Raw genomic sequence first — 25,701 nt, 5'->3', positions numbered from 1 at the left:
TAAAAAAATTTAATATATATAAAAATTTTAAAATTTCAGGGGAGGTTGTCCCAACCCGTCCCTCGGTTGCTCAACTCAATTTAATATGCAAATTCAAGAGAATTTAGTTCGATCTCGACGAGACCTAATTGAAAGGGTTTTTGACCACCTCAAATTCGCCCCCTTAATGATCCTAATAAAATCTAATTTCGTCCTAATTTGAGTTTAAATATAAATTTATCTGTTTTGAATTCCACTTGAAAGTTTAATTGAAAATGCAGCCTCACCTGATTAACATAATTTTTATTATATATATATATATATTTAAAATAAATAATAGTTAAATAAAATACTAATTTATTCAAGCTAATAACATTAAATCCTAATGACATTTAATCAATCACATAACTTCACCACATATTATGTCAAATATAAAAGATATTTTGTGATTATCTTGAGTATATTCTTTCTAAACTCAAGTCTGATATAATATTTTTAAGAATTTTCTTTCAAAAAAATTGATCCCATCAAATCGAATAGGATAAAAATAATTAGGATAAATTATGCGTTTAGTATTTAAACTATCATTTTTGATCTGTTTTAGTATTTAGACTTTTAACTTTTTCAAAATCATACCTAAAATTTAGTTTTTGTTTCCGTTCAGTATCCTATCCAAAATTTAACGTTATGTTTTAAAAAATAAAAGTTTAGATAGTAGAACGGACAAAAATTGATAGTTTAGGTACTAAACGTGTTAAGTTTTTAATGATAGGTATTAAAATAAACAAAAACTAAATGCTAGATATATTTTTTGAAAAAAATTAAAAGCTTAGATACTAAAACGGATAAAAATAATAGTTTAAGTACTAAAGTCGAAGTTTAACCAAATAACTAAAATAAGAAAATCTATTTTCGAAATTTAAGGAGAGAACAAAAGCGACAATTTCTCATTGACGAGGTAAGCGAATGGTGGGAGTTAGACACACGTGGAGTCAATGGATGAGGTCAAATGTTGGAGAATGGGACCCACAAATAAAAACACGCGTTACACATTGAGCCCATACTTGGTAACGACGTGAGCCCAGAACCTTAATATTTGAATAGTTATTGTGTAAGAAAAATGTTATCAGATTAATATTATTTTAATATTTTTGTTAAAGTATTATCTAAAATATTATTTTTTTATTAAAAATATTAATTTTGCTACCTAATTTTCGGTAAAAAATAATATTTTAGGTAACGTCTAATATTAACATTTTCGATAGAAAAAATAATATTTTATGTAGCGTTTTACCAAAAATGTTAAACAATATAGGTAGTGCCCAATATTAACAAAAAATGTTAAAAAAATATTAACATTTATGATAGCACCTTACTTTAACCGTATATTAAGGTTGTCGTACCTTATCCCTTAATATTCAATTTAAAGGTGCGTGCCATATTAAACAAATTAAAGAGTAAATCATGTATTTAACTATTTATCTATTCTCTTGTGGTTTCATTCCGATCATTAAATTATTTTTTAAACAAATTTATCTAATTTTATGTTTTGATTTTATTTTTATCATCCACGTTAAATAAAAAATTAAAGATAATACTGACATATCGTCATAAGGTAATGATATGTCATCTTTGAAGAAAAAAGCTACCACAACAACAATTCTATCTATATATTTTAATAGCGAGTGACTAAAACGAAACAAAAACATAATATTAAGTATGATATTTAAAATTATATTTGGATGATCAAAATAAAATCGTGATAAATAGACGAGTGACTAAATACGTAATTTACATTAAATTAAATTTATATCATATATTTATCTTATGATATGTTATATCATACGATCGTTGTAGATAAATGATTCGGATTTATAATTCAATTAATATCATATATTTATCTTTTTTTATCAAACATTGTGATAATATCATATAAGTGTCATAATGCCATAGTGTTATACTGTAGATTTTTTTTAATAATAATCCCTTTTTGCTAAAATCATGTTAAAAGAAGAGTTTGGTGCAATCATTTCGACACGTGCAATCATTAAGTGCGATAGTTTTAATATAAAGTTAAAAAATATTATCGGTTTTGTTATTATTTAAATAAAAGATCAGTAAAAAATTATCAGAAATATTATTATTTCTATCGGTTTTGTTATTATTGGGTATTTTACCGATTTTGTTATTGTCAGACACTTTACCGGAAATGTTAAAAAATATTGATGTTTTAGGTAGAAATAATAATGTTTTAGGTAATTTTTTACCGATTTTGTTATTTAAATAATAATAAAATCGATAACGCCTCTTTTTAACTGTATATTAAGAGTGTCGTACTGTAGAACTTCCCTACATTACAAAATTTTATATCTACCATTTTTGGGTGACAAGAACCAATTTTTCATAAATAATATATTTGTGGACTCAATTTGTTGTTACTCAATTTTATATCAATTTGTTGTTACTTGTTAGCATCAATTTGGGGACTCGTATGTCATCAATTGATGATGAAAAGTATTATTTTTAATACCACTCCCAAATATCTCTATCTTTTTAAATAGAAGGATATTATATGTTTAAATATATTTAAATTTAGAGATAAATTTAATATTTTATGTTAATGATATAAACTTTTTAAAAGTTATATTAAAGACTTAAAGGTGTAAAATTATAAAATTTAAAAGATACTAAATTCCTATATAAAAAGTTAAAATTTTTAAGGAATGTGATCGTTACTTACAGATATTCGATCCATTTATGTTCAAACTTATATCTTCTTGTATACTAATTTTAAATGTAATACATATTATATTAAACAGAGTCGACTCAAGAGGGGGAAGGACGTTGAGCTCCCGCTCAAGGCCCATCTTCCATCTTCTTAAAATAATGTGTTTAATAATATTGCAAAAATGGTTGTTATTTCTAAAGGTCTCAGGTTCGAGCATAAAAAATATAGGGTATTTGAGCGTTCACTAACAAATGGTTGGGTCTTTAGAACAAATACTACCGCTTGTAACCTATCGACGATACTCTCTACAGAAACAACTACTCGAACTTAAGACTTTTAAGAGGTACAATATTATATTTTACCACTAAAACCTTTTAGTAGATTCTAAAACCTATACTTCAATTTTTATTCAGAACCTCGAAAGTTTTTGAATCGACTCTTATATCGAATATAAAATAAAATAAATTTTAATGAATGTTTATAAATCCCATAAACAACCAAGCCTAAAAGGAGAATGATGTGGTTTTTGGGATCATGGAGCATAGGATACTAAGGTTAGGTGTCCTATAGAGTTTAGTACATTAAGAGGAAGCTAAATTCATAAAGACCAACTCCAAAAGCTAGGCAAGTTAGGTACTACTAGGTTAGATTTTTTTTGTATTAAGTACAATATAAATATAAATATAAATATAATAAAATAATTTAACCACAAATATAATATCAAAATTGTATAACTACTTTAAATAATTGATATGATATAAACATATAAAAAAGTATTATATTTTTTCATTATTTTAATATATTTATTATTAGTATTAGTATTATTATTAAAATGTATAAAATTCTTCAAATTTAGACAAATTTATGATATAAATAATAGTGTAAATACTAAATATAATTACAATATAAAACTAATATAAGTAATATAAAAGTTCTTCAAATAATAAAGGGTGGAATATATAAGTAGTCCTTCAATAATAGAATGTTTTTGTTGAGTATTTTAATTATAAAAGTTATAAAATGGTAAACCGACTTTAAAAAGAATAATATCAAATTGATATGTTGTCGTTAAACTTGACGACAAATGACGTAACACTTGATAATATTGGTATAATAGTAAATTTAACCCTTAAATTTACACTTTATTTTAAGTTGGTCCTTATTCTAAAAAAATTAACGCTTTATTCTAAATTGGTGGACTATTTGGGTATTTTATCCTTCATTCATTCTCTTTCAAGTTTTGGTTTCCATTTTCCAATTTTTTTCGTTATTTTTCTTTTCAACTTTAAAAAAAAACCGACAATAAAGACTAAAGTAAATGAAAACAAAATTAAAAACTCATGAATGGTTCATACTTTCATTATTGATTTTTTTTAAGTTTTGTAAATCATTTTTTTTATATATGGTTAAGTTTATTATTATTCTAATTTTATCAACTATCACACAATCTACGGCTAATTCTTTAACCTCATGAAATCAATTTATTATTTTTTAAGTCAGATGATTATTTTATATATTTTTATAATTAGAAACTCAACAAAAAAATACATCAAGAGAATATTTAAATACTTCACCGAATAATAGATATCTAACTATTCATATCTGAATCCGTTCCGAATTTGAATGACCGATAAGACGGAAGAGGGATCGGAGAGAACATTGAATCAAGTCCGATTTGAATATGGGCAAAGAATTGAATTCCATGGCAAAAAGGAGTCCAAGTTTCAATTTGCTTTGAAATGGAAATGACAAAAACCAAACCTTTTGATTGATTTTAGGTTGCAATGAAAGAAATGGTCCGAAAATTTGGTTGATGAGAACTGCCTACCTTTATTATTATTATTATTATTATTATTATTATTATTATTATTATTATTATTATTATTATTATTATTATTATTATTATTATTATTATTAATGATTTTGTTGTCAAATGATGTGTGGTCTGTAGACCAGGGTTTGAGCTCCCTTTCCTAAATTAGCGGACTTGAACCTCTCAGCTTTAATCAAATGAGATGTTCCATTTTATGTTATACCTTAGCTTTCTATCCCACCAATCTGTCAATTAAATTTCAACCTTTTCTATATGCTTAGACTCTCCAATAATTATTCCAATAATCACTTGATGGATTGAGTGGAAGTCGGGATGAATCGAGGGAGTATTGTATGATCGTATCTTTTGAAAATTTTTAATTCTCATATAGTCCAGATATTTTTTTTATATTTTTACTGATAGTTTAATTTGGTATCGTGTAAAATTTATAATTTTGTAGTCCCTAATTTTCTAAAATTTCGTAGAATAAATACTACTTTATAACCACCTTAACTTAATGAGGAAAAACTTTCTTAAAAGTTCACAACACCATATTTTTAACTTCTAAAAGTATTTGTGAATTTACATGAGAGGAGAAGAAAGATCATTTGCAGATTAATTGATTTTAAATATTCTAATATCTTAAATTTCATTCTTTTAAATCTTCAAAAATTTAAAATTTATTTTTAATGAATTGATTTTAAAACAATCTCATGTAATATTAAAGGTGGCACTATTTTAATTATGCAGTCACGTTAAATTAATTTAAAAAAAAATTATGGGTGAAAGTAAGAATTTACTTTTTTAAAAAAAATAAGAAAAAGTGTAAATACCCAAATAGATCCCTACCCGGATAGTCAAGACTATGGATCGGGGTCGGGTTTTTTTTTATAAAAAAATTGGGTTCGGGCCGGGTTGGATTCGGGTTTAGGGTGAAAAATACCCGATCCGTCCAAAAAAATATATAATTTTACCTTATATATTTAGGAATAATTATAATAATATCCCTCTATATATTATTTTTTTCAATTGTCATTGTTTTTATTAAATAAAAATAATATTTTATTATTATTTTGGGTCGGGTCGGGTCAGGTTTTTAAGTTATATATCGGGTCGGGGTCGGGTTGGATCTCGGGTGCAAGATTTCTTGTGCTCGGATAGACCAAAAATCCGATCCATGCCCATCCCTACTCAAGACTAGTTTAGTTCCCCCAACAAAAAGAGCAAATTAACCTATACTTTTGTATCCAACAAATTATTAAAAGAGCCCTTAAACTAGTTTACTTTTATTAAGTAAGCCCCTATACTTTGATTTGTATTTAAATTTTTTCCTTTAGATTTTACTTGGATACCAATAAAAGTGGCAAAGTTGAAGGACTTGTTCAGTACATTAACCTATTGCATTCCTTGTGCCAATCAGGGACATCCCATGGTAATTCTTGAAGAGAAAAAGGGCTTTTCAATAATTTTTTGAGTTTCAAGTAGTGAAGGTAATACTTTTACAAACTGAAATTAAAAAAAAAATTAGACATTCCACCCAATGTTGCATATCATTCAACAATCCAAGAGTGATGAAAAAGTAAGACAGCTATTCACTTCATCTGCTCATAACAATTACAAAGGCACAAGCAAGGAATCTGCATATGAATTCATGCAATGGCAACTCTATACAAATCAACCCCATCATCGGCGAGCTTCTTTCGGTGTGATATGGCTTTGGCTTTCGGTAACTTTGGAATTGGCAAAGACGTCGTCGGGTGCGATTTCCCAACTACCACTTCTCCTACCCCAACTTGAGTGTCTTGTTTCAGATCGAATCGTGGGAGATCGGTGATCAGAATCCATAATAGAATCAACATCCAAGGTGGTACGGGCAGGGCCATTGCTCCCTCTACTACGGATGTCCTCGTCGATTTCCTCGATATTACGTCGCTGGGAGATCTTCAATAGATCTTCACCGATCTCTAGATCATCTTCAACCTTGGAACGAGGGTTTCCGCCTAGATCTTCAGCTTCAGCTCCTTGAGTACTCGGTAAGGTAGGCCTTGGCGCCTCCTCTATGACAAAAGCCCGGAAATTGTTCTTCGAGGGCTTTATCGTTGTGCTAAATACTTCAAGAAAATTACTAGGACAACCCAGATTGTAAACATTGATTCTGTTGTCAGCCCTAAATCGAAAATTTTCATAGGTAGTCTGGAAAACATGAAGGTACATATTAGTTAACACAAAATTCCCAAAACACTATCGAATTAAACAACAAATGAATCTCTGCTCCCCCACCCATATACACATACACCATATTTCCAAAATTTTCTTTCAAAGAGCTATACTCAAGACCTAAAACTTACTAATTTATTTCTCGGACAACTTTCGCATATTTATTTACGGAAATCTGACAATATACGAGTGAAGAAAAAAATGTAAGAACTTAGGACATTTTTTATAGTACTTGATTCAAACTCTTACGCTCCTTTCGAAAACAGAATCAAGCTCTGATTTGTACTAGCTAAGATCAAGCACAACTTTAATTATCCTAGAGAAAACACGAGAAATTAACGGACCTGGTTTGTTGCAATGAGGTACAAGTGAAACCCAGTAAGCCCGCCAACAAACCACAGTGCAATGAAACAGTATGCCATTAATATGACAGATGGAGGAGATTTCTGCATTGCTTTCCAAACTGTGCCATGGTGATCATCCATCAGAACCTTGATATACACTGCCGAAAGGGAGAATACATAGATGCAGAGAAGAGTTGCTGAAGAAACGAACATAAAGAAGTACCAGTAATTTCGCTGCTCATATACACAACAGTCAGTCTCCTAACAAAAAGACTGCTTGTGAGAATCAAGCAAGAAACATCCAGAGCAGAATCGATAAACAGGCTTATCAGATAAAATAACATACCAGTCCAATACATTGGCCCACCCATGGACAATGGTGATCAAAACGCTGTACACAATTGTTGCAAATGGAACAGTGGGAGCAACGAGGAGGACGATAAAGCATGCATGTGTCACAGTACTTCACCCGTACTGGAATCCCATTAACTATAACTTCCTTGGTTCGAGGGAATTGGAGGCTAGGTGTTTGCCTACCCCCAGCCTCAGCTGAAACAGAAGATTCATAGCGGAAATCCTCCTCTGGTGGATGTGAATTGCGTGGAATGATTCCTGGGTCCCGGGCTGATGTGAGGAAAAGAAGAATCAACACCTATCAAAATACATACACCTTTAAAAATGCATTCACCATATAATTCAAGAAATTAGAAGGCTAACATTTTATAAGAACTCAATTTCCGATCTAAGTGAAACGAAAGGGTTCCACTGTATATTTTACCAAAATATATTTTAAAATTCAGAAGATCAATTATATTCTGAAAATGAACAAAAATGTTTGTTAACCCTAAATCACAACAATTTACCTTCAAGAAATGCCCATGAGAATTTCATTCACCGAAATTTATGACAGAAAGATAATTGCTGAGAAATCCCATCATTTAAAAGTTGGTACTCAGTTCATAAAGGTGTTAGGAAATCATTTAACTGCTGGCACCCAGAGTGACTCGCTCAACAGTAGTTCTAAAACCACAAGAAATAACTCATGCAAGAAGTAAAAGGTAAAGACTTACAAAGATAGTATAGACGATTGCTACCCCTAGAATTGCATATCCTGCATTATATGGAGAAAATGCATGCCGAAGATGCCTTGCAACGAACGCACAAAAGACAACAACAGGAACAACGATCAGCAATATGGTAACAAGTATAGACTTAGCATCTGGCCCGAATATCAGCCTCCCACCAAGGATAAACTTCTGCAAAATGCATATAGAGGAGAATATAAATGCTGAATGATAATTGCATAACAGTCTAGACAGGAGAAAGCATCATCAGCCAACCACATTTCCATATTTCAACACTGTCAATCTATCATTATAAATATTTTCAAAAATTCCACCCTTCTTCGGTTTTGGTCATCATTAATCTACATCCATGCATCTTGAAATATTTCCAGGCGTTTGGAAAATTGCTCAGCTAAAGCATCTTTAGACTGTCAACCACATGCTGTAAGGATTGACGTAAATGGAAGATCTCCTTCACAAGGTGGGAATTTTAGAACTGAGATGCTTCCTTCAGCAGAGGCAAAACCAGCCCGTTCTGAAGCTGATGATCACCATGGAATAAAAAAGATCATCACGAAGGGGTACTCCAATGAAAAATCTTCTGAAGTAGCGAGAGGGAGAAGAAATGGTTATCAAAATTGGTGGAAGGAAGGTCATACAAATGGTAGTAATAGGTGTAGAAGTGGATGCATCTCGTTATTCATTGAGAACCTACCGGAGAAGATCCATTGGAAGAGACTCGAATCTTTATTTAGCACTTACGGTCATGTTATTGATGCATTCATTCCTAACAAAAGAATTCGAAAGGAGGCCGCTTTGGGTTCATTCGCTTTGCAACTATTGAAGAAGCAAGGAAAGTGATTTCAATCATGAATGGCGTTCATATTTACGACAGCAGAATTAGAGTCTCTTTGGCTAAATATAAACCCCGACAGTCTTACTGGTGAAAGTCCTCGAAGGTTGCTCAACGTAAGTCTGGGATGGAAGAGATTCCGAGGATTAAACGCTGTGAAGTTGAGGGAGTTGTGGACGAAGAGAAACTTCACGTGTTAAGTAATTGTATTGTGGGGTGGTGCAAGAACTTTATCAAGATTGGTAATCTTGCTAACCAAATACAAGCCAAAGGACTAGCGGGTTTCACACTTATGAGAGCTGTTGAAAATGTAGTTCTAATGGTTTTTGAAGATTCTAATTCGTTGAGAAACGTGAAGGATGATAAGTTAGAGACTCTTGCAGAATGGTTTTCCAAAGTGGAAACTTGGTCAGAGAGCCTAATGGTGGAGAGCCGGCGCGTTTGGCTAGTTTGCGAAGGTATTCCTTTTCACGCTTGGAATTGGGATACTTTCAAAAACATAGCTACTAAGTGGGGCAAGTTAATAGCAATTGATAACAGTTGTGAGTTCCCTTCGTCTTTTGATCGGGCGAAAATCCAAATACTCATAAATGCTCAAGGGAGAATTAATGAGTTGTTTGAGTTGAAGGTCGGGGATCATTTATTCAAAATCTTGGTTCATGAAGTTGATCCTTCCTTCAAACCTAATTCTTGGGTTCCCGAAGATTGCAATATTTCTTTAGAACTTGATCCTCCAATTGGATTGTGATTGTTCGGCAGTTGTATTCAGAGGCGTTTTTAAGTTTGTGGTTGTAATTGTTGGTTTTTTTTTTTTTGCTATGTTATCTTACATCTTGAGGTGTATTTTACAAATGGGGTTATTGTTTTAGGGGCTTTTTGTTTGACGATGTAAGATTTTTAGGTAATATGGTTTGTATTGGTGTTTATTCCCGTATGTGGGTTTGGTGTTACCTCATGTACTTGGTATTCTATTTAATAAAATATGAGGTACTCTTTTCTCCCTTTCAATGTTCTACAACATACTTCTAAGTATGTGGAAGAATATGAAGGGAGTTTTTAATGAGACCTCCAAATTCTATCAAAAAAATATATATATACTTGATAAGTTTATCCATGACCAGCATAAAGAATGAGGGCTTAAAGAAGTTTCTTGTTGCATATATATGATAACATGAAGTATACCTCTCTGGTTTTCTGACTATTATGAAGGGGTTTTTTAACAAGACTTCCAATTCTTATATATATATATATATATATGCATATATGATAACTTGAAACATATACACAGTAAACCGATATATGTATCTACAAAATACTCCTTTATCATAACATCTAGTACAAGATCCTGATTACTTAACTTATCAAAATTGTTGGGGGGGGGGCATCCAATGTTTTAGTTTTGCTTCACTGTATAAGTTTAATAAATGCTTTAAACTTTTTCATGGTCATTTACTAATTACAAATTTTATAAAATTTCAGAAAGGGAATAACATCAAGAGAAGAGAGATTATTCAGCCAGCAAATTTCCTTGACTTAATATATGCTATTTAAATCAACAAATGAGCATTTAGATCAATACTTGCAAACCCACACAAGTGGCCGTTTTTTTATAAGTATAAATTCCATTAGTGCGAATTAACACAAACATTGTTAGGGGCCTCATTAAAAAACCTCCCTAGTCCTAAGTGGAGGAAAAAGAGTGCACCCAAAACAATATCAGAATAGCTTAGTTCGAAGCCTCGCAAGATGAATCGGGACCCGGGATTTAAGCCACAGAACCACCCACAGAACTAAATTAACAGCCAGGAACAATAACACCAAAACTCAACGAGCAAAGTTAAAAAAACTCCCCACTGCACTACACCAGAAAGCCATTACCACCCAACGAAATGAAACCTGCAACTACAACCCAGCAACTAAAAGGAGCCCTCCACAATAAAGAACAAGCAATTGAATACCAAAGCCACTAACTCCTGTTATCCCTACATGGAGCAATCTTAAACAACAGCCTGTTTAGGCATATGATCGGCCATCGAGTTGCACCTTCTTGGGGTAAACTTTACTGCTATATTTTCTTGAATTAACAAAGCCGCAATAGGTTGTATCAATGCTGCCCAATCTGCAGGGATAGTTAAAGGATTATAAAAACCAGTTTACCACCGTAGCACAATCACTCTCAACAAACAGCCCATAAGCCTCATGCCACTCCGAATTCATGAACAGCTTGATTGCGTAATCGACTGCCAATAACTCCGCTTGTACCGAAGATCCACGCCCAATTGGGACCCAAAAGGACAAAAGCGATTTTCCTGTATGATCCGTTCTAATCATGAAATCTGTTCCTACTTCCCATGCTAGTCATACATAATAGCCTTAGCTTTCTCTTATTCAATACAACTTCATCGGCTTCTATGAACAACAAAAAAGGATTGTAGGGATACTGAAAGCTCCAGGATAATGGTTGAAATCCTTATGTACAAACAATTTACTTAGCTTTTTCCAAAAATTCAAAGCATAATTTCATTTTGGGAATGATCTTCTCCTATTAAATAATATGTCAACTATATGTGAATTTTTTTATTTAATCATTCATCTTTGAGGTTTTGTAGATACCATAATATGATTAGATGAAACTCTAGAAAAATGTAGAAAAGAAACCTAACACTCAAAGGATGACACTAAAAGGAACCGAATAGGGCCTTCCAAAAGACTAATAGTAAAATATTGTAATGGCAGTATCACAAGGAATACAAAGTTCATAGCAAGTTAAACAGCATCAAAGGTTCAGAAGCTTGAATTTCTTTTGAGCAAAAAAAAGTATAAATATATTCTCATCTAATGGCTTAAAGGGATTTCAAGCTCAAGTAACATTCTTTTCTTGCTATAACCCAAGCCCTAATCATCTATTGATTAAATCTCTTAAATATTATTGAATTTAACAAGGGCTACTGCATAAAATAATTAGCAACACATCAAGTTTCTGAGAGTCAAGAGATACATATACCACTCAACAACATTGAACCCAACCTCAATATATTATCACCACAACATGTAGATCATCACAACATTGCATGAACAGAAAAACAATGCAATAGATTGCACCTCTCAAACATGAAAAAGATCAAACACCAGATCATCAACGCAAATCCAGTCAGTAATAATATAGAACAGTGGACTCTGCATTGCTTATCCCCCAGCCTAGTAAAATCCCCAGAATATCCAAATTATGTCGCTTTCTTCAACATTTTCATTATTACTCATTGGAATACCCTCCATCCCAACACCAGAAAGGAAAATACTATCGAATTTGACATCCGAATAAGCAGCGGGTTCACGAAATGCATATCGGCCAATTTTTCATCATGTTCCTTGAAAATATTTTTTTATTCTTCTTTTATTTGGAGATAGGGGTGTTAGAGACTGAAAACATGACTTGTAACTTCTAACAAATATGGTTGTTCATATAAAGAAATTACAAACTAAAACCACATTCTCTCATCCTTCTATCTTCAAGCAATACTTTTTTATCAAATAAATAAATCTTCTTGCAATAATTTTGCACCGAGTCATGCACAAATGCATACCTTTTGATCCAGAGGTCGCCACAATAATAAAGTAACAAGTATATTCACAGGCTCACCAAACTCGGAAATATATTGTGGTTTCGAATTTGGGAAAGGTAAACTAGAAGAACCAAAGAGAATCTGTCCCATATGGTCTTACAAACTTGCAAGAACTAACACTATAATTATACTTATTTCAACTATGGCATCTCTCTCAAAAGACTGGGAGAAGAGAAGAAGTTTGAAACTCTTAACACCCATAATTGTAGTGCTAGAGATCTCATGATCGATAGAGAACACACATAGCACCCTCCAATACAAAAATACTCTAAAATCAGCCATGTAGCGAGCAACAGTTTAGTCTACTTTCCCCAAAGTAAGTTGGCATAAAAGAATACCATTTAAACCTAAAAATTGTAAGGCCATATTCCATAACTCTACTCAACAATGCACAACTGACAGTTTTCAAATGCTCCATCAACATTAACCAAGTTCTTTGCCTAACTTCATAAATGCAGGAATAAAAAAACAAACAGTCAAAACACCCAGAAGAAAGAGTTTACTATTTTTCTCCATGTTCTCCCCCATTTCGCCATTAGCACAACTCATAGCACCAAAATCTCACCTAGCAGAGTAAAAACTAACAATAATTTCAACTGATAAAAAACCCTAAAACCTAAAAGCCCTACTAGTAACTAAACCAATAACAAACCCAACTAATTTTTTCTAAAAACTAAACAAATCTAGCAAATACCCAGATACCAAAACAGTGCACTTCGACAGAAATCAATAACAACAACAACAACAAAACAGTGACATCCTTACATTACTTCCTTTCCAAACTTCGTAAACGCGCTTTTCCATGAGAGAAATTCCAAGTCCTCTTCCACTTTCTGTAGCTTTATTGAACTAATCTGGAACTCGGTTGAAGATGTTAAGCTTGTGCTGGAGCTTTCACTTCAATTAAAATAAGAATTTGAAGAGAAAAAAAGAACGAAACAAACAAAGAAAATCGCAGCACCTCTCTCGGCCATAACTTCCAAGAGCACACTGAAAATCGTACTGAATCGGGTTATGATTGAATCGTAAAACGCCCGAGTTGAACCCGTTTTTTTAATTTTATTTTAGTTTGGAAAATAAAATAAGTTTATTATTCTAATTTCTCATACTTAAAAATGAATTTTCTTGGAGGGTTTGGATTCATGAAATTACTATTTTGCCACTATGGTTAACATTCAAATTTCAATCCCTTGTTATTTCCACATCAGCATCAACTTCGTGGGGCCCAAAGATGAGGTGGCGTGACAGTATTGGTCATATACCTGGATTTTTCTCTATTTAAGGGATTGAGAAGGAATAATCTAGGTTCCAAAACAAACATGTGGAGATGAAATCCTAGGCATTTTAGATTAAATTATAAATTCAATTAACAATATATAAATTTAAAATTCATGTATTAGTCATTTAAGTTATCAGTTGTTATATTTCAATCTTCGAATAATTAATTCTATCATTAACAATTATCATCTATGATCATTAAATCTCAGTATTTTCATCATCTTCATGCTTTGCTGGGGTTTGAGACCTTATCTGCCTCGTATCCATCGTGGATAGCGGATATTTGGTGGGGTTTGAGACCTTATCTGCCTCGTATCCACCTGTCCTATATCCATCCGTCCACTAACTATCCACCATATAAATTTTGGATTATTATGAATTTAAGTATAATTTCAAATATTATTATATAAATTTTAAGATTTTATAGGACAATGACTTGTAATTTAACCAAATATAAATGTATAAACATTTTTAGAATTGGAGAGCGTGGCCTATCTCAAATTGGTGAGTATGGACGACTAAGACATGAGTGGTGGGTATCTAGTTAGGTAATGAGTGTGGAGATGTATTTAAGAATATACCCGTATGGACGGACGTGGATTTGAAAATTATACCCGTCATGAGTGGTGAACAAGTAGTGGATACGAAAATATTAGGTGGGTATGCGGAAGGGGAATCCACACCCATATCGCTTGTTTACCATCCTAGATTGGTTTAAATATAATTTTCTATTTTTAGGGTTAAGTATACAAATAGTCCCTCGATTATAAGGTATTATTTTTTTGAGTACCTCAACTATTAAAATTATAAAATGGTCTCTCGATTATAGGTTGTTGCTATGTTGAGTCATCTGACTATTAAAAGTTACAAAATGATCACTTGACTATTCATTATGTCTTAAATTCATCCTTTTCCGTTAAAAAAATTGATGGTAGTATGAGCTGGATGTTAATTTGCTGCCTAAGATATGATAAAATCTAATATCAAAATCTCAAACGATTATCATATCTCAGACAACATACTAACATCTAACTCCGATTGTTAATTTTTAACGAAAAATGATATATTTGGAACATAATGAATAATCGGGTGAACATTTTCTAACTTTTAATAGTCGAAGAACTCAACAAAGCAACATCCTATAACTAAATGGTCATTTTGTAACTTTTAATAGTGAGATTTATAGTCAAAGGATCAATCTCGTCTCTAACTAAAAGATTCTAAATTCCAATGGAAAGAGTGATATTTACAGGAGAAAATCCCAATAGAGGAAGTGTTTAAGCAGCTAAAATATAGCTGAGAAGGGCTGAGTTCGGAGGAGGGAGCCAACAGGCTTCATATTTTTGGACATAACAAATTAGAAATGAAGAAGGAAAGCAAAATTTTGAAGTTTTTGGGGGTTTATGTGGAATCCTCTGTCATGGGTGATGGAAGCTATAAAAATCATGGCCATTGTTTTGGCTAATGGTGATGGGAAGCCCCCAGACTGGCAAGACTTTGTCGGTATTGTTTGTTTATTGGTAATTAAGAAAACAATGCTGGCAATGCTACTGCTGCTCTTATGGCTGATCATGCCCCCAAAACCAATGTGCTTAGGAATGGAAAATGGAGTGAACAAGAAGCAACAATTCTTGTTCCTGGAGACATCATTAACATTAAACTGGGATATATTGTCCCTACTGATGCCCGTCTTCTTGAAGGTGATCCCTTGAAGATCGATCAATCTGCATTTACAGGTGAATCACTTCCTATGACCAAGAACCCCGAGGACAAAGTCTTCTCCGGTCTCACTTGCAAATAAGGTGAAATCGAGGTTGTTTTTGTTGCTACCAGTGGTTGCTACCAGTGTTCACACCTTCTTTGGTAAAGCTGCACATCTTATGGACAACATCAACAATATATGACACTTCCAAATGGTGCTCATTGCTATCAGAAGCTTTTGTATTTATTATATTGCCATCGGTATGTTGATTGAGATATTGTCATGTACCCCATTTAACATCGCAAGTACCGGGATGAAATCGACAATCTCTTGGTTCTCTTGATTGGTGGTATTCCCATTGCTATGCCTACTGTTTGTCTGTGACCATGGCAATCAGATTTCACAGGCTGTCTCAACAGGGTGCTATTACCAAGCGAATGACTGCCATTGAAGAAATGGCCAGTATGGATGTCCTTTGTTGTGATAAGACGAGAACATTGACTCTTAACAAACTGAGTGTTGATATAAACTTGATTGAGGTGTTAGCAAAGGATGTAGATAAAGAGCATGTTGTCATGCTCTCAGCAAGAGCCTCTAGAACTGAAAATCAAGATGCCATTGATGCTGCCATTATTGGAACTTGGAATGCTTGTTGATCCAGAGGATGCTAGAGCTGGTATCAGAGAGATGCACTTCTTGCCTTTCAGTCCTGTGGACAAGAGAACTGTTTTGACTTACATCGATTCAAACTGTAACTGGCACCGAGCAAGCAAAGGTTCTCCTGAACAGATCTTAACCCTTTGCAATGCAAAAGAAGATGTTAAGAAGAAGGTTCATTCTATCATAGATAAGTTTGCAGATCGTGGACTTCGGTCATTAGGTGTTGCAAGACAACAAGTGCCAGAAAAAACAAAAGAAGATGCTGGTACTCCTTGGTAGTTTGTTGGTTTGTTGCCTCCATTTGATCCTCCTAGGCATGACAGTGCAGAGACCATTCACAGATCTCTTAATCTTGGTGTCAATCTCAAATGACAGAGTAAAGTTGTCTCCCTTTCCTGATAGCTGGACACCGAAAGAAATTTTTGCCACCGGAATTGTGCTTGGAGGCTACTTGGCATTGATGAATGTTGTTTTCTTCTAGGTTATGCACAATACCGAATTTTTCTCAGAAAAAATTGGTGTAAGGTATCTAAGGGAGTGGGAGGATCACATGATGGGTGCTTTTATATTTACAAGTGAGCATTGTGTGCCAGACTCAAACTTTTGTGACTAGATCACGTAGTTGGTCGTATGTCGCTCGTCCCGGACTGCCACTGGTCACTGCCTTTGTCATTGCATAGTTGGTTGCTACTTTGATTACCATATATACAAATTAGGGATTTGCAAGTGTTGGGTTATGGGGTCCAGCGATCACCCTTAGGGTGCGTTTGGTTCATGAAATGTAGCATTACCCCCGGGAATAAGATTACCGGAATGTAATATTACCTGATACATTACTGGGAATATTACATTACTGTGTTTGGTTTATTTGGCAGGAATATAAGATTTATCCCTTACCGAGGACATGACCTCTGATAGGAAAGTATGGAGACTTAAGACCAGGGTAGCCGAGTAGTGTGGGTCAACAGCCATAGGGTATATCATCTCTGTCTTCTTTTTAATTGCCTTTGTAGTAATTTCCATGACCTTTACTTTTTATTACGCTTCTGTCATTGGAATTTATGAAGGCTTAGAACTAGGGTAGCGGAGTAGGGTTGCCTTAGTTTAGGTTTTAATCCATTTTAACTTTATTCCTTCTCGTAGCTTGCTATCGCTGACTTCCGTGTATCATTCTCTTCATGTTTCATCTTTTTAAATTTAGCCGGGACTTACGTTTCTGTCTATATGCAGAGATTTTTAGGCAATGTTTTATTTGCAGGGATTACGTCACATTACATACGCGCATATGAATGACTGCATATGAAGACTGTCCAATTATGTATTTATTTATTTATTTATAAATGCATTTTATTTTATTTGTATTTTTAATTTTCTGAATTGCCGGAGGTCTTCCACGGAAGCTGCTCTCAACCTGGTGTTAGGAGCATCCTACTAACCTACCTCCCCCTTACCCCATTACATATGAGAATATGGTTTTGTTGTTGTTATTGTTGTTGTAAGATTACATTGTTTGGTTGAATGAATAAGAGATTACTGGAACGTATATTTTACCAAATTGTCATTGTTCTATATGTGTTAACAAGTGGAATTCTAATTATTTAAATGAAAATATTTATATAAAAATCATCGAAAATATATTTCTTTATTATTTTAAATTTATATACTTTTTAATAAAATTTATATATAATTTTTTTTATAAAATTTAAACGATAAATAGGTATAATAAAAGAGTAAATATATCATGTACTATTTTAATTATAAATAATATTAATTATCTAAAAATATATTATCATTGTCTTAAAAAGTCGATTCACTCGTCTAATTAAATTAGTGTAATGTTCTGATCAGGAGAGATTATTCAACGAAATTAAGGGAAAGAAATTAAGTTTAAAGATATTGTTTTATCATTTAAATTTTATTTATTTATTTTAATTAAGTTTGTAAAATTTAAGTTTAGTTAAATTGAATATATTTGTTGAGATGTTATTTAAACCTGAGTGTAATTAAATATAATGTTACAATATTGATTGATTTCAACTTAAAAATAATAATTTAAAAAGAATTATAGTAAGAAGATCAAATTAAATAAAGTATAAATTTGAGGAATTAAATTAAAAAACCATTGTTGTGAGAAAAATTGAAGTTACACGTTATAATTATAGGGGTTGAAGACATGCGGTTTAAATTTAGTAAGAATAGACTTAAAATTAAAGAGAATTTGAAAAAAATAATGAAATAAAAGATTACATAATAATCAAATTAATTAAAGATTAAAACAATATTATTTTAATTTTCAACTCGAAATTCAAAAATTCAAGTAAAAATGTAAATTAACTCAAGTAATTCATTAATTTATCTCTAATAATTCAACATTTAAAAAAAATACTTTCTAAGTCGAATCAAACTTCACTTTTATATAAGCGTATTAGTTTCAAAAATCAAAGTCGATTATACATATGCACACACAAACTGCTAACAAACTGCTAACAAACATTACTTTCCAGATGGTGGAGACTGAGAACAGAAGCCTTTTATGTATTCCAAAAAGAAAAAAAATATATTCTCAAGACTTCTTATGTACATGTAAAGGGGAAAATTAGCAAGAAATAACGGAACAGAAAGGAGAATTTCATTGCAGGCTCTAACCAGAAAATAAACCCCAAAAAAACATATTTACATTTAGAGCTCCTCAAACCCTTCCTCATCGCCATCTTCCTCCACCCTTTGAAGCTCTCTCCTCCAAGTTTCCATCTTTCCCAAAAATGCAAATATGTCATTAGTTACACGCCACTTAAACTCACACCATCAACGAAATCAACGAATGAGACGGTTATTATGTACAACACAAAAGCAACCAACAAAAGGAAATGTGAGATACAATATGAGATGAATTAGTTGTAATGACACCTTCATCTGTATGTAAGTTAATGCACTCTCACGCTTCACAATTTGAACCGGAAAAAAATAATCAATTGTACCTGATCATACAAACACCGCAATTGCTCTGCAACAAATAATATGTTCTCAGAATCTCCCGGTTTCACTACCTTACCTAAACGTTTAGTTACTTCATCGTAGCTAATCATTTCCACCTTGAAATCGTTGCTCATGAAAAGATTGCCCATCCATTTCTGTGTACTGGACAACCATACATGGGGGGTGTTTTTCCTAAATAAAAACAATATAAGTAAAGAACATATACAAGCTATGGAAAACACAACAGACCTTGTTATCAAATTCGGTCTCTGCCAACCATGTAGGAAACTCTCCCAAGAAGAGTTTCTTAAATATTAGGTGATTCCAATGGAACATGAAGAAGCAAACATCTTCTCGGGATCTTCGTACCGATACCTAATTTTGTTCAAGAACATTCTCTCAGAACATGAACTACTTATCCAACACAAAAACCAACCATATATGCAATAAAAATATCAGATTGTCATAATTCCCGACACACACAGAAAACATATAAAAGGAATTGCTTGTTTCTCTAAAATATATATCATACCATAAATAAACTAAGCAGAATTAAGTTCAAGAGTTGGGCACCCACTATTCAGCTTATTTTCTTTGTTCCTGTAATCCAACAGATTTTGGCCAAAAAAAGGTTAAAGCTCAAGACCACCAATTCAATTTGTCATTTTCAGTGTTGCTAACTTTATTTATTAGAAAAGGAAAAACTTTTTATTTATATATAAAGATTTCTTACACTATAACCAATCTATCCAGCCTAACAGGAAAACCAGGTTCATGATAATGAATGGCATATCTCACCATTCACCATACATCTTCAAGCACCAAATATGATATAATTAATGTAATTACTGTATTAACCAACAATCAAACTCAAGCAATATTAGAAATAGGTTAACAACCTAACAGTGATAAGCAGAAAAACCATTCCACAGGGAGTGAAGAAAATAATTCAATTAGAAGTACAAGCCTAAAAAAATCTCATAAAAGAAAAAAATTAATACATAAACACACAAAGGGAAAGAAAACGAGAAAGCAATTAAAAAGCATTGACCTCTATATTCAATTTTGTATTTTTCGACAACAAAATGGGTAAAGTAATAAAACTCAAGCACACAAAGGGAAAAGAACCCATGAAGGAATTGAAAGATTTTTGTTTATGAAACAAAGTTTCAAACTTAAAACCCACGGCATGGAGGACTAAAAAAACCCTAAACAACATACGAAAAGCAACAAGCTTAGTTGAGAAAGCACGAAATTGTTTACTTTGTAGACAACAAAATGAATAAAATAGGAAGCAAAGTTAGAGAAAATATGAGTTTCATGTAGTTTATGGATCCTAACGATGGAACTTTTACTCACCACAATCTGAAATCAAAAGCATGGAGGTCGAATTCATATTAATTTTCTGAAAATAGACTACCAGGAAAAGAATCTAACGCAGGGGAAAAGAATCAAACGCAAAATAGGAGGTCGAAAATAGGAATCAAATGCAAAATAGGAGGTAAAAAATAGGAATCAAACCCAACATTAGGAAAAGATTCAAGAGGTTTTCGTTAACAGAAAAAAAACCACAAAATATGGAAACCAAGTAACATTACTGGGAAAATAAAAGAAAGAGAGTGGAGGAGAAATCTTACAAGGGGAAATCTTACTGGTAAAACCACGAAGTGGGGAGAAGACTATTTTAGACAATGGGGACGGGAATGAGCAAATACCTAAGGGAGATGAGGGATTAGTATTCTCGGGAAAATAGTAAAAAAAATCACTGTTGGTATTAGTTTTTTACCAGCACTTGGTAATGACGCCCATCCAAACGTGGGTATATTAATTCGGGAAAAAACATTCCTTCCAGGAATAAAATTTACCGTGAACCAAATGGGGCCTTAGGGATTCTATCGTGTATGGGCGTGATATTAGGTGCTTGACAGCCCAACCTGCCAAGGCCCATGTGTGCCTTGCGAAGCCCCTAAGCCCGCCCCCAGTACGCTATAGATGCGGGGCTCTGCAATGCCGTGGTAAACTATGGGGGGTGCCCCACAAGAATCCACCTTAGCTTGGGGGAAACTAGTGATCACCACTACAAAGATATGAGGTTGAATTGACATACCTAATTATCACCAATTGATTTTAAGAAGGAATGGTGACCATTCGCTTCAGAATTCTGTAGCTAAACGAGCTTGAACCGGCACTTGTTGTTCGAAAATTGAATGACTCGATCCTAACAGCAAGGATTCAAGGAATAGGATAGGGATGGGCTCATATGGCTTTACAGTGTTGTTTTCTACATCCCACTTGATCTAATGAAGTTTGCCATTCGTTACATCTTAAGTGGAAAAGCTTGGCTCAACTTGCTAGAAAACAAGACCGCATTGACCACCAAGAAAGATTATCAAAAGGAAGAGAGGGAAGCTCAATGGGCACTTGCTCAAAGGACACTACATGGGCTTCAACCACCAGAAGCTACTAACATCTTCCATGACAAGAACAGCTATAGAAAGTTGTCTGAGATTGCAGAGCAGGCCAAGAGGCGAGCCGAGGTTTCAAGGCTTCGTGAGCTTCACACACTGAAAGGGCATTTGGAGTCAGTGGTGAAGCTGGAGGGGCTGGACATTGATACAATCCAGCAGCATTACACAGTTTAGGAAGTTGGAGTTGAATGAGGATGAAGCAATAGGTTTCAAATTTCTTAGTGTTTAATTTGCTTGCCTGTTTAGTATGTAATTCAAGGCCAATAAGGAGCCGAGCCAATGTAATCTTCCATTTTACACGGTCACTTATTATTTCTTAGCTTCAAAAAAAAAAAAATCCAATGGAGAGCTCCGTGAATATTGTTGTAAAAGAAATCAAGGGGCTCGAAAGTTCCGCTGAAGTGTCAGCCGGTCGATTGCCATCTCGTAGGATCCATTGAAAGGTGCACTCTTGCATAACTAGTTTATGGCTCTAACGATTTCCTATTTATTACTGACCTAAAACACTTCGCCGAAACAATTAAGATGGACCTACGCAAGGGCAGGGGAGGTAGCCGACTCCTTAAAAATTTAAAATTATCATGTATTTTAAATTTTTTCTATATATTTTCTATTAAAAATTTACTTTCGTCCCCTTAAAATTTTATAAATTCAAATTCTTTCCCTAACATAAATTCATACGTTCAGTCCTAGAAACAACTTCATTAACCTACTTTACAAACTTCTAAAGATGTGATTAATGGAGTTAATGTTTCATTTCGTTTAAGAGATCTTTTCACTTTGATCTTCTAGATGTGTTTTCAGGTAACTACAAGACTCATCAATTAATTAAGTACGGCTGTTTAAAAATAACCTATCTGGATGACTTGATCCGTCGAACCCATAAAAAAATTTGGGTTTTTTTTAAAAGATTCAAGTTTCAGGTCAGGCCCGGGTCACGAAATTAAATTTTTTTGGGTATCCGATTATCCGCGTACCCGGTTACATTTATTTTTTTATATAATAATATTACATATTTAATTATTAATAATTTTATATATTAAATTAAACTAATAAAATTAAAAAATTCCATGTGAAAAAAACCATTTTTAAATTCTATATTTAGATGTTGGAGTATGTAATTCAAACATTTAAATTTGTGTATATTTTTTTTAAATTAATAATTTAAAAATAATAATAAAAAAACCAATTACTAAAATTAGAGGTACCCGATTATCAGGTACCCACAACATTCAAATCGAGACACGAGCCGACCAATCAAGTATCCAAGGACTCGTGTACCCGAAAACCATGTACTCGGATTTAAAAACCCCTATAATTAAGAAGTTCCATTCAAACAATGGATCTCAAGACCGCAAAGGTTCTATTATCCAACATACTAATATGCATCTTTATAAGGTTGCCACATGCATATGATCTTTATTTCAACCCCATCTCAAAATATATGCTATTGCGTCGTGGTAAATTATTATTTTAGAAATGAATTTATCTTAATTAGTATAGTTGGAAAAACTAAAGTCGTCTCTCAAGGTTAACACAATACTTCTAATTTTACACATTCACGAAAGAGATTTTGTGTACCCACAAATAAGAAGATGAAATAATTGTTCTTTTCGAAGTAAGAAACATACAGAAATAAAAGAAAAAGAAAAAAAAAAAACAGAGAGGAAACTAGAAAACTTAAGACAAATAAATTATTTGATGTCGTGTTATAAATTTTAATTAAAGCTTTAAAAAGTTGGATAAAGTATATAAATTGTCATGATTATAAGATATTACTTTATTAAGTCCCTCGATTATTAAAAGTTATAAAATAGTCTTCTGAATATAAAATGTTACTTTGTTAAGTCTCTTGGCTATTAAAAGTTATAAAATGATCATTCGACTATTCATTATGAGGTAAATTTTAATATGCTAACTGTAATATGATAAAATCGAATCTCATAATCTCAAACGACAATCATATCCCACTCATTATGTTAATAATCAGCTTAGACAATCGTCAAATTTTTAACGGAAAAGGACGAATTTGGAACATAATGAATAGATTGGTGACCAATTTGTAACTTTTAATAGTTAAGAGACTTAGTAAAATAACCTTTTATAGTCGAAAGATCATTTTGTAATTAATAATCAAAAGACTTAATAATATAGTCAAGAAACTATTTGTGTACTTTACCTTAAAAAATTTAACTTCTCATTTTGAAGGTATGTTAATGAGATGTTATTGATGGAAATAATTTTGCTGCAAAAGAAAACACTGGCAATGACTATAAGAATAATTAGAGGAGATAAGATAGGTTTATTGTGTCGTCTTAAAAAAATATTATCTTAAAAATAATTTAGTCTCGATCATTATAATTATGAAAATAAGTGTTATCCTTGAAGATTTACACATAAATTTGTATACCTAACTAAAAATATGAAATTTAAATTGTAACCGAAAAATATGAAATTTAAATGGCTCTCTTTTTACCTGGTTTGATAAAAATAAAATAACAATCTAAAATAGTTACACCACGGACGTATTACTTAACAAAAATATAAATCAAGTAAACATGATTGTAAATGAGTTTAGTCGAGTTCGATTCGATTCAAAAACTCTAAAATAGAGTTTTACTCGACTCGGAAATTTACGAGTCTAAAATTTTTAAGTTCGACTCGAACTCAAAATCATGAACTGAAGATTGTAAGAGCTCAAAAAGGCTCGGAATGAAAAAAAAAATCTTAAACTTAACTCGATTAAGGCTTCAAACTCAAACTTGAACCTGGATCTTAAATACATGAAAACCTTACACTATATATTTTTTAAAAAAACAACACATAAATTTTAATAATATTAATAATTTATTTTTTAAAATGAAATCTTAATATATTATAATTTCAAGTTGCTCAAGAGCTTTTCGAGTCGAGTATCAAGTAGCTCATTTCGGCTCATTAAAAACTCGAGTCGAGTCCATTCGAGTTGAGTGTTTATTAAACTTTGACCGAATCGATCTCTAATAACTTACAATCTGTCTCGTCTCATTTACAACCGTATTTACTACAATAACAACATGCATATATTTAACTTTTATCTCTAGTCACTTCATGAAAATAATTCAAAATGGTTATATTTAAAATTTTAAAAAGTCTATATTCAATCAGTGTGGGACATATTTCTTTTAAGGTTTAATACCAAAATAAGTATCCAAATTATATTGCTTTTCCGAAATAGGTGACTAAACTATTTTTTACTCCTCCACGTGGCTAACATTACAAACATTACCCATTTAGGTGTCTGGGTAGTTAACGACGTTAATTTTTCCCGTTAAATGACACATGTCATAATCTGGTGATTTTTATATTTACTTTTTTAAAGATAAATTAAATATTATTATATTTACAAAAATCCTAATTTTCTCTTAAATTATAAAATATCCCTCAAATCCCTAAAATATCCAAATCCTAAACTTAACCCGTCTCTGTTGCCCTTTCCGCCCACAACAACCACCGCTGACATAGCCCCTGCCATCCTTCTAGTCATACGCCATCGTAGTTGTTGCCGATTGACCGTCGAAATCGCTTGGGCTCTCAATTTTCAACCTAGGGTTCGCATAGTATAAAACATCAATTCATCATCGATCGATCACGATTTAATAGGGTTTTGGTCGACTAAGGGAGAAGAGGCCGTCAGGTGAAGCTTCGTCGACGATAAAAGGCCATGGTTGGCATAGGTTTAGGGGTTAAAATGAAGGTTTTCAAAGTTTTAGGTTTATTTTAAAATTTATATTTTCTTGTTTTAAAAATATATATAATTTTAATTTTAGTATTAAGCCTTCTTTTAATTAACGATTGTTGTAGCCTCGATTAAAAAAAAGTGAAATTACTTTAAACCCTTAAAATATTTGAGTTTTTTTAAAGTGAAACAATGAAAAATTTACTTTCTAACAATAACAATTCAATGATGCCCAAGTTAGTTAAGTTAAACACAATTTAAGAAAGACAATTTAACAG

At 32.5% G+C, this 25,701-nt stretch overlaps 1 protein-coding gene and 1 pseudogene across 2 annotated transcripts; one reads left to right on the top strand and one right to left on the bottom strand.

The window, feature by feature from the left end:
* Nucleotides 1-6,034: 6,034 nt before the first annotated feature.
* Nucleotides 6,035-13,440, bottom strand: LOC120155782 (protein S-acyltransferase 8-like). 2 transcript variants are annotated; one of them, XM_039167244.1, is made up of 5 exons: nt 13,387-13,440; nt 8,152-8,337; nt 7,428-7,733; nt 7,082-7,342; nt 6,035-6,713 (listed from the first exon to the last, which is right to left on the bottom strand). In XM_039167244.1, exons 1-5 carry the CDS (start codon nt 13,423-13,425, stop codon nt 6,204-6,206), a joined length of 1,302 nt encoding a protein of 433 aa, XP_039023175.1. In that variant the 5' UTR covers nt 13,426-13,440; the 3' UTR covers nt 6,035-6,203. The 2 variants fall into 2 exon arrangements, with proteins under 2 accessions (XP_039023175.1, XP_039023176.1); XM_039167245.1 differs by having other exon boundaries at nt 7,082-7,315.
* A 1,078-nt stretch (nt 13,441-14,518) lies between these two features.
* Nucleotides 14,519-22,024, top strand: LOC120155902 (annotated as a pseudogene).
* The last annotated feature ends 3,677 nt before the right edge of the window (nt 22,025-25,701 follow it).

This window comes from Hibiscus syriacus, unplaced genomic scaffold (assembly GCF_006381635.1).
Source record: "Hibiscus syriacus cultivar Baekdansim isolate YM2019G1 unplaced genomic scaffold, ASM638163v2 tig00111208_pilon, whole genome shotgun sequence".
Taxonomy (NCBI): Eukaryota; Viridiplantae; Streptophyta; class Magnoliopsida; order Malvales; family Malvaceae; genus Hibiscus; species Hibiscus syriacus.
Note: the sequence above shows the minus strand (reverse complement) of the source record. Positions and strands in the feature narration are given on the sequence as shown.

Coding starts and splice junctions, on each gene's coding strand:
- LOC120155782 (XM_039167244.1), bottom strand. CDS start 13,425: ATGGAAAAGCGCGTTTACGAAGTTTGGAAAGGAAGTAAT. Junction 8,338..13,386: donor AAGTTTGGAAAGGAAGTAAT/GTAAGGATGTCA, acceptor TGCATTTTGCAG/AAGTTTATCCTTGGTGGGAG. Junction 6,714..7,081: donor ACCTCATTGCAACAAACCAG/GTCCGTTAATTT, acceptor CATGTTTTCCAG/ACTACCTATGAAAATTTTCG.